At 38.2% G+C, this 10,107-nt stretch overlaps 1 protein-coding gene across 1 annotated transcript; it reads left to right on the top strand.

Moving 5' to 3' along the window:
• The first annotated feature begins 4,529 nt into the window (after positions 1-4,529).
• BNIP3L (BCL2/adenovirus E1B 19kDa interacting protein 3-like) lies at positions 4,530-10,088 on the top strand. Its single transcript, XM_010193409.1, has 5 exons — positions 4,530-4,726; positions 5,600-5,672; positions 7,284-7,387; positions 8,181-8,330; positions 9,606-10,088. Exons 1-5 carry the CDS (start codon positions 4,560-4,562, stop codon positions 9,652-9,654), a joined length of 543 nt encoding a protein of 180 aa, XP_010191711.1. The 5' UTR covers positions 4,530-4,559; the 3' UTR covers positions 9,655-10,088.
• The last annotated feature ends 19 nt before the right edge of the window (positions 10,089-10,107 follow it).

Below are 10,107 nucleotides of genomic sequence, written 5' to 3'. Positions count from 1 at the left end.
AGGCGGCCGGCGAGGCTGAGGTGAATCGGCCACGGACGAACGAGCTAGAGCCGTGACTCGGGGAGAGCAGGAGCAGGTTTGTTTCGTGGTTAAACTGAGTTTATTCGGTGGCTGGTATTAAGAGCTAAGATGGGGATACAGCAGGGTAGGGGGAGGAGCGTGACTGTGGGAATGAGTTTATTCAGTGGCTGAGTCAATACCACTGACGTGAGCTATTTTCCTCTATATCCGGCATCTATGTCAGCTGCTCTGCTGCATCCTTTTGTTCCTAGGATAACACTAGTAAGGCACATCGGTGGTTTTTATGCAGGCTCTGGTACTTACTTGGCAGATGCTTTTCCCCCTTTTAAGCATTCCATTTGTTTGTAATTATTAAGGATACTGCAGTTGAAGAGTTGAATAAATTGCATTAATGATTAACTCTTACCTTCGTGGTTTACAATGAAGTTAAGCTGACCACGAAATATATTGGTTGGTTGATCTCCTGTAACTCAGTGGGAATAGTATCAAAGAAGAGTAAACTATGCCCCTTTCATAACACTGCTGTTGTGTTACGATAACACTGCATTTTGTGATAACGATGGCAGTTTACAACAACGTGTACCTGAGTCAAATAGGTAGTTTAGCAAATTATTCAGGTCTGTTAGCATACTTAATTAACAATTATGCTGTCTTTGACATGACATGCCTAGTGCTTAACTTGATGCTTTCTTTAAAAATGGTGATATTTTAGTATTTCCTTTTTGTTTTCTGTTAGTGTGTTAACTTACATTATGGGACAGGTTAATCCACTGTAAGATCGGAACAACAAGAGATGAGTGCACTGTAAGCCTGTGCTGGATCTGCCCACGTAGATCTTATTGCTGGATCAGCACGTAAAGGCTTAGTAAAATCAATGTGATTACTGAAGGTGGTGAGCACAAGGTATGAGAGGAAATGTTTGATAGTCTGTGCTCCCTGAACAAAACAAATGCCACCAATCAGCTCCATCTAGGCTTAGTGCTGCTTTCAGATGTTCAGCCGCTCCACAATGCTTTGGTGTTATAGGTAAATTTTCTGCCATTATATAAGCTTTTCAGTGAACCTTTTCAGGCTAATGAGCTTAGACACTTATTCATTTTGTTGTGTATGTCATTTGTGCATGTTTAGGGCCTTTCATTCAAAGATCCCTTAGCACTTGAATCGAAGGTCAGAAGACCTGGGAATAAAACTGGTAACTGAACTGATGCTTTGTTGGCTTCATCAAAAAAAAAAAAAGGCTTGCTTACTCTGAGAATTCTAGATGCTTCCTATATTTTAATTATTGTAAAGCTCTGTTACATATTGACAAAAAGAAGACATCCCACCTTGGGCAGGAACCAATCTAGCTGTGTCATGGAAAATCTGCTTAATAATTACCTTTATGGGAATCTGAACAGCTTTCTTTTCTTCTCTCTCTTTTTCCTTCGGGTTTTTGTTTTTTTGTTTTGTTTTGTTTTTTTAGTTAATGGTGTACCTCATCGTAAAAGTGATATTTCTGAGTTTATTCAAGTTGACCATGGCTCAGATGTCTTGTGAGCTACTAGTTTGGAGTATTTTTATATATATAAAATGCATATCTGTATATAGTCTATATATTGTCCTTGATATCTTCTTCCCACACACCCAAATGAAATCAGAGTGAATAAATAAAATGAGACCCCTCTTCCTCCACACGTTTAGCTACTGTTTTATAAACAGCCCACCAGTTAAGGAAAAACGTAATTAAAGTCGGTGTATGTCAGTTCATAGTGAAATAAATAGCCTTAGAGCATGGCCAAAATACAAACAGTTTTGGAGAAAAACACATTCATATAAACAGTTGTGGTTTATTTTTCTCTGAAAGTGTCTTATGGGATTTTTGAAGGAAGGAGAATTCTGCCTTATTCGCCATAATAATCAACTGCCAAGTTGGAAATATGGTAAAATTAAGAGTTCTCATGTAACTTCCTCAGTTTTGAAGAAAGCCTGTGGCAAAAAGCACTCTCTATTAATTGTGGAGTTTATGCTCAGATATATTCCTGTGCATCTTTTTAAAGAGGCAGTGAATTCTGTCCCTCTAATCAGAGTCTTTGAAACTACCAGGTCTCTCCAGCTCCTTTCCCAAACCGGTTGTGACTGCCAGTGGGAGTATGTAGCATGTTTTAGCCTGATGTCAGGTTACGCTTCCTTAAATGTATTTTGACTCATTAATAAGTGAGGTCAGCTGGAGAACGTGCTGCTTGTCATGTAAACTACTGCTCGACATGTTGGGACTCTTTACTCACAGTTTAATTTGAGTGTTCTTCCTTGTATGGCCACAACGTGTTTTAGATAAATGGCAAGTTTTGTCAGTCTGGATTTTGTTTGTGCATAATCTCAAGTGCTGTGGAGGTGTGTTGAGTAGCTGTGCACTAGAGCAACCAGTTCTGATCATCCGCTGGGCTCTTCTCTGCCTATGCTTGATGTCAAAGGAAGGGATCCCCTTGCATCTTCGCCCTCGGTTCTTTTCACATTGTCACTCACTCATGATTTTTTTAATAATAGATGTCTTTGCTGGTCCTGACCATTATAATTCTCCCAATAGGTGCTCTCTACTCTAAAGTGATTTTGGGGCAACATATAGCTTTCTGACCTGTGTGTCTTCCAGCTGCAGTTGCCATGTGCTTTTCTGCACATATGGCCTTGTGCTGTAAAGGTGTTGCTACAAGGCAGATCTTTACCTTCCTGACGTGGTTTCTACAGTGTGGCCTTTCTATTTTGAAATGCAGACACCAGCAATCATCATAAATCTGAAATAATGCAGTGTCTATGTCTCATGCTGATTAGTCTGAGCAAAGGCTGCCATTTCCAAGTTAACACTTTATTATCTGAAAAGCCAAGTATGTTGTACAGAGTGGTGTACATCGTATGATTGTGCACAAGAGCTCTGTGTGCACCTTAAATTCCTTGTTTGTGAATACAGCTTGAGGAAACCAGACTGTAAACTGCCAGGGCTCTTAACGAGTACGATGCTTCCGTGGTCATCAGTGTAATGGCATCGCTAATAATTGGTACAAAGGATAAACTGTTTCAGCTTGACAAAATCAAGTTGAAAAAAGGTGAACTTGTTATGACTCCCCTCGTGTGACATAATATGCATGTGTGAAATCATTATCTGACTGATAATGGGAAATAAAGTTGCACTGAAAGCAGTATGCTTTTGAGAAATTGAAGATCTTTCCTTCCGTAATCATGGCTAATAATGTGGCTGTATGGTCAAATGATTCTTGTTATATGTCTTAAGGAGAAGGTTGGAATTGCAGTTGGATAGGGACTGTATTTAAATATTTGGGACAGAGCAGTTGCAGTCTAGTCTATCTTCACCCCTCAGGACATTAAATGGTATGTTTATGACTTAAGAATATTTCCAAAGCCTGTTTTTTTTCCAATTTAAACATGTTGCTAATGAACATAGCAAGAAATATTGTTTTGCTCTTATTTAACCTGCATGTTAAATACACGTGAAGACATTTAAAAACAAAAATTAAAATCCTCAATCTAACTACAGCCTGTATGATCTTTTTAGCAGATGCTTCTATCGTTCATGGTGCATACTTGATCTTTTGTCAAATCTCAGTGCATATATGGATATCCCATAGGTATAACTACAAACAAAAAGAGGGCAAAACCCAGTGAATCTCAACTTGTAGGCTGTACAGCCTTCCCTGGCTATGGGAAAGAGGGTAAGAAAATAGGTTGGAGTGATGGTATTGAAATTATTAACTGTTATTACATGTGGGAACTCTGGATTTCTCATGGTACTCCGTTCTTTATTTTGGCTTATTAGCAGTGAAATCTTTGACTGCAATGAAGTGTATGTTGGCATGGTGCTTCAGCTGTGAGGAAACGATGCCTACCTCCAGTTTCTGATGGTTTGAACTGTGGAATGACCCACTGGGGTTACGGTAGGGTAGGAGAGATGGTAGAGAGCATGGAATAGGAGATATTTGTTAGAGGGCCAGAGCAAAGAGAGTTGAATGAGGCCTAAGAACAGCAGCTTGCCCGATGCGTATAAAAATCAGGGTTTGATTCAAAGCCTTTGTCTGTAGAGGGAAGGAGAATAGGAAATCGCAGATGGGGGAGTTTTATAGTTGGGGTCTGGGGATGAAAACTTTGCTTCAAAAAGAAATGTAGAAGCAGAACAGGGAAGCAGGGTGACTGGTGTAATCGAGTGATACATAGCTAATTGAAGCTTCAAACTCCAGAGAGAAATGTGGCCTATTAAAGTATTAGTAGTTGAAGAGAGAAGGGACGTTTTATTTGACTAGCTCTGGAGGTAGGTAGCAACAAAACGTAACTTTAGGGGTGTTTTTGTTGATGAAAGAGGAAGAAACATGTCACTCCTGTCTTCAGTACATGTTTATGAGCTTTCTCCCAGCAGCAGTGTATGTTATCTGAATTCACCATATTCAAGGGTTTTTTTCTGTGTGTAATTGATAAACTTGCAATGGGGTTTAGTTTTACTGCTTTTAATGAAGTGACGTCTGGCTGCCCCAACAGGTTCCTGGGTGGAGTTACAGATGAACGGCAATGGCAATAGCAACGATAATGGCAATGGGAAGAACGGAGGTCTGGAACATGTCCCTTCATCATCCTCCATCCACAATGGAGACATGGAAAAAATTCTCCTGGACGCCCAGCATGAATCAGGACAGAGCAGTTCAAGAGGTAGTTCCCACTGTGACAGGTAAAGCAATATTTGTTGTTTTGCAAGCAATTTCTTGCAGTTTTTATTCTGTAGATGTTAATGGGGGAGGGGTAAAGCTTTCTCTCAGGCTTAAGTTTGTCATGCCCCAGTATTTGGAGTACTTGCTGTCTCGTGATAACTGGCTATCAGATAAAATATCTGACTTGAAAAGTGCATTGTTACTACAGAAAGCTAAGGATTCTAGGAGTGGAAAAGTCACTTCAACACCACAGTTAAATTTCACATTGTCATAAATCACATATGGTATAAAATATCTAATTTTACTGGCTCATTAATAATAATACTGTACACATGTGCTTTATGTTTAGTCAAGCATAATAAAAATAGATCACCGGACTTAACAGAAAAAAGATTCTCAGACTTTGTACTCCTTGCTTTCAGTAGTCTACTTTTTTCCTGTGATGGTAAAATATTTCTCATTTAACAACGTAATCCTTCGAGGCACATGTAAGCATTATGATATTCTGATCTATTCATTATACATTTTTCCTAGGAAGTTTTGTGGGGTTTTTTGATATTTCTAAAATACACCTTTTTCATGAAAGCTTAAGTAGGGTTACAAAGATACCCTTAATATTTTAATGAGAGACACCTGGATTGAAGCATTGTACAGTATTTTGTATTGTTAAGAAAGGTAGGATTATAATAGGAAAAAAAATGAAAACATGAGGGTTTTTAGAAGACTTTCTAATATTGATATTTGTGATCTGAAGGGTAGCGTAGTCTGTAACTAAATAGTGTGCACAAGTGCACGTGGAAATGATTCAGCTGAGATGCTATTTACACTGATGATTCTTAAGGTGACAGAGTGTAGTATGAAAAAATGATGTAATGAAATCAATTTTTCTTTAGCCCTTCACCTCAAGAAGATGGACAGATAACTTTTGATGTGGAAATGCACACAAGTAAAGACAGTAGTTCTCAGGTATTTTCATTAACTTTTAAAAAATATATTTTGAAGTTGCAGATATTGTGTATAGTACTGGGAGTACTTGAGCAGTAGAGCAAGCTCTTTGTCGTGTCAAAAGATCTAAAACGTTATGTATTTTACATGTCAAAATGCATTAAACTACTACTTGTTAGCAATTTTTTTTTCCATTTCGAGACCCTAAGCTTGGCTGTTACCTGCAGTACGGAATTATATAAGCCTTATTTATTCAGAATTTGGAGGTGTCCCTTAGTCATTTGGTTAAGGCTGTTTGCTTGTCTTGTACTTTGTTCTTGCAGGTTTTTATTAAACTTTATATAACACCTCCCTGTAAATAGGTGTAGTAAATAACCTCTGTGTACTCAGGCTTATATCGGTTTAACTAAGTTATGTTTTCTTTTAAGAGGTTGCTTTCAGAATAAAGTTTTATTAAATTAAAACACATTCCAGAACAATTATTTTGAACACAAGGCAGGGTTAGTAAACTTTGTTTAGGCTTAAGTTCTGTAGTAATTGAAATTTGACTTGTAGAGATTAATAGATGTGGAGTGAGGAGAAAAATGAAGGTCCGTCTCTAATGCTGAGAAATACCCTGTTTAGCAGCAGTCATATTCTTGTTTAACGCTGCTTGCACTGTGTGTGTGTGTGTGTGTGTGTGTGTGTGTGTGTGTGTGTCAGACCTGTTTTGTTTTTTGAAATGTTGATATTTCTGCACAAGGTTTCAGGGTGTTCAGTTTATTGCTCTGCAGATAGTCAGCTCACATGATCGTGAGTAATCTCCATAATACAAACTGAGAGGAGACTAATGCTGAACTCTTGGTTTGATCATTTAATAGAATTTGCTGTCTTCAGCAGTATAAATAAAAAGCATTCCTGGAAGAATGAAACCTTGCATTTAATTTTGTCAAAGACCTGGCCGAACAGTGGGATTGTTGCAGTTCTGCGCTATGGAGCCAGAACGATCTGAATGAAGCTGTCGGTTGGGTCTGCCATCTCACTTCTGTGGCTGTCCTATTTGGTTACTTCTGGTTTTGGTATGGTTCCCACTCTAATGTTGTAAGTGGTTTGTCTTATTTTACTAAGGGTCACTCAGGAAATAATTTTAATACTAAGGAGGACTTTGTACCACAGTCAGTAGTGTTTTCTAGTCTAACTTATTTTTTTCCTGTATGGTAACTTTTGTGTCTAATGATGTAATATTAGTTCTTTGGATCCAGACAATTGTAGTGAGCGCTTGCCTTTCCCTTCTGTATCTGGGATGCACCCAGTAGAAGCTGCTAGTTGCAAGTAATATAAATTTTAAGTGACTGATAATAGCTTTACAAATATCAAAATACTGATTTTTGAAACTTTTTTTATTTGGCTGCCTTCCTGTGCTTTAGCCACGTTCTGTACACTTTAAATTGAAGTGGTGTACTGACTTCTGCTCATCCTCCTGTTAGTATAATAAAATATCTTCTAAATAATCAGTAGTTCAAGAACACTTGCTTGTTTATCAGGTGCCACCATTTGGTGCTTATCTTTTTACCACTGTTGTTGTCACTCAATTTAACACCATGAGGAGGAGCTAATTGAATGTTACAAGGTTTGTCCTATGTATATTTTCAGTCTGAAGAAGAAGCAGTAGAAGGAGAGAAAGAGTTGGAAGTTTTGAAGAAAAGTGCTGACTGGGTGTCAGACTGGTCGAGTAGGCCTGAAAACATTCCTCCCAAGTGAGTTAAACTTTTTAAAATTAATATTCTTTTATATGAAAGAGAGAAGAATCCTCAGTCACAATTGCATAGAATTACTCTGGCTCTCCAATAAGATCATCTTAAAAAGACAGATTTCTCTTTGGGGAGGCTACAAAAAGTCAAAACAACTAAGTATGAAAATCTTAATAGTAACAGAATTACCTTTTTATTGAAGGTAATATAAATCCACAGCAAGCTGATTACAAGGTTTCTTGACAAGATTGTAATTATTGGGAGAGCTGGGTACTTGGAGCTGGGATTCGTGGGATTTAGTTTTGGCTTATTAAATGGAATAGTGTTGAGCAAATCTCCTAAATTCTCTGTACCTTTTTTTCTCTCTATGTAAAATATGTAATGTTCAACCACAGAAGGGGAAACCTTGAGATCCTTGAATGCAAAGCATTTTTATTAAAGTAGAGGATGCTGTCTAAATCTGGCAGACTTCTGTATCTCTGTTTGGAACAAAAAATGAGGCTCTTGCTAACAAATCACATCCTGAAATTCCCTCTCTCGGACCTACCTCTCTCTTCAGCTCCTGCTCCCTTTGTCTATACTGTCTGTGTAAGTGGTCTCTCCACAATACCTCCTATTATTCTCTTTGATCCCTTGTTCTATGTAAGGGATCTCTTGCTTTGATTTCTAGTTCTTTGTACGTTTTTAAAAAAAATGTTCCTACAGAGATCTGTGCATTTGTTTGCAAAAAAAAAAAAAAAAAAAGGAAAGAAACCGAAAAATATTGTTGAATTTTTCCCCCCTCCCCCTCTTCTTTCAGGGAATTTCACTTCAGACATCCTAAACGTTCAGTGTCTTTAAGTATGAGAAAAAGTGGAGCAATGAAAAAAGGTGGCATTTTCTCTGCAGAATTTCTTAAGGTTTTCATTCCATCTCTGTTCATATCTCATGTTTTGGCTCTGGGACTAGGGTAAGTATTAACTTAATTCTCACTTCAACTTTTGCATCTGGCTTTCCTTTCCAATTATTTTCAGTTTACCTTCCATATTTCTGTGTCAGATGCCTGCTGAAAAGGGCTTTATCTAGAATAACTAGAGTATTGTTGCACCTTGCTCAAGATAGATTTGGTGCATTTTTTTGAAATGCAGGAAAACCTTGCAGCAATGAAAACTTTGCAGCCATGAATATGTTTTATTTCTGGAATAGATCAAGTTTCTTGCATTGAAAATGCATGGATTATCATGAATTTGCAAATAAACTTTGCACTTATAACGTGCCATTTGATTATCCACACCTTCCACTTAAATGCATCAGGTTATAATGTAGGGAAGGTAGGAACAGAATAGGTGGGAAACTGCTGCAACTTTTGCTAACCATTACAAAACCACATTGTACAAATGATGCTGCTGAAGGTCTGCGTGTGTGGCACATACTCTGTAATTTTCCATGTCTAATGCTGCAGTTGTGTGATGTTACTGAAAGTCAAGGTTTGAATACTGAAGGAAAGATATGTGAAATACTGGACATGTCCTGTGTGGAGCTACGACTGCTCAGCAGTGTTTTCATTGCCTGCGTAATCTGACATAATCTCTGAGCTTGCTTAAATCCTTATGTTTATCCATCTTATGTTGTTCTGTGATGGGGCAGAGACATGTACTCAAAATATGTTTTTATTTAGCCTCATATTTGTTTCTGGGGGGATAGTTCAAGTGTTTCTTTAATTTCTTGTAAACTAGCAAATAAATTAGGAGGACAGAGTATTTGAGAATGTATTGTAAGATAGTTGTACTATAGCAAAACTGTATTTCTGCTTCGAATTAAATCTTGCCTGGATTTGTTATAGGTCAGCACTTGCGTAGATCCTCAATGCTCAGTGTTTTAAAGCTCACCCCTTCCCTTTATAGACAGTACTTTGTTTCATTGTAATAACTTGGGAGTGTTGCTCGACTGTTCAAGAGCCCCAGTGTCAGGTACTCTACAAGCAACAGAAAAGCTTTTGGACTGAGGTTTTCAAATGAGCTTGGGACTGGTAGAAACCCACTTTTATAGCGAAGGTTGGTAGCGTCAGTCCTTCTAGGCCCATCTGAAAATCTCAGTCTTTTAGTAATTTTATAGAAGAGAAGTGAAGTCCTTGGAAGAATCTTGTCAGACTCACTTGAAAGACAGAATAGCTGAGTGCGTGAAGGCTGTTTGGAAAACGGAGCGTTTCTGTGAAATACGATATGCCTTATACTTTTTATTTCAGCATCTACATTGGAAAACGACTGACCACACCTTCAGCCAGCACTTATTGAAAGATGGAGTGCAAAACCTGGAAATCCACGTGACCTGTGAAGGTGTTACTGTCTCATTTAGTACATTTGACTTGAGACCATTTTACGCATGACCCTGACTTCACCCTTTCCTTACATATCCAGGTTTTCGCTAACTCTGGAATTCAGTATTGTGTTGGAACTCTGTTGAGGTGTTTCGCTACCCACATTCTCTCCCCCTCTCCTCCCATTCCCCTGCCTCTTGGCCTGCAAGACACGTCAGAGTTGCTGAACGGAGTTTACAACTGTCTATATGTTGCAAGGGCTTCTCTCAATGCAAAATGCCACCAGCAAGTTTTAATTTTATCAGTGATGCTGTTGCCTCCTTAGTGCAACCTGACTTAAATTTTGCAGTTGTGCATGGTATAAATGTTGACTGGATTTCAGTGATAAAATTAAGTCTCTTTGGAAGAAAATTATTGATTGGAGTGAGAA

This window comes from Mesitornis unicolor, unplaced genomic scaffold (genome assembly GCF_000695765.1).
Source record: "Mesitornis unicolor isolate BGI_N332 unplaced genomic scaffold, ASM69576v1 scaffold11041, whole genome shotgun sequence".
NCBI lineage: Eukaryota > Metazoa > Chordata > Aves > Mesitornithiformes > Mesitornithidae > Mesitornis > Mesitornis unicolor.
This window is presented reverse-complemented; position numbering and strand designations above follow the sequence as displayed.

Excerpts from the sequence above, each read along its gene's own strand:
- BNIP3L (XM_010193409.1), top strand. The coding sequence starts at position 4,560 with ATGAACGGCAATGGCAATAGCAACGATAATGGCAATGGGAAGAACGGA. Across the intron at positions 5,673-7,283 it reads GTAAAGACAGTAGTTCTCAG|TCTGAAGAAGAAGCAGTAGA; the intron begins GTATTTTCATTA and ends GTATATTTTCAG. Across the intron at positions 7,388-8,180 it reads CCTGAAAACATTCCTCCCAA|GGAATTTCACTTCAGACATC; the intron begins GTGAGTTAAACT and ends CTCTTCTTTCAG.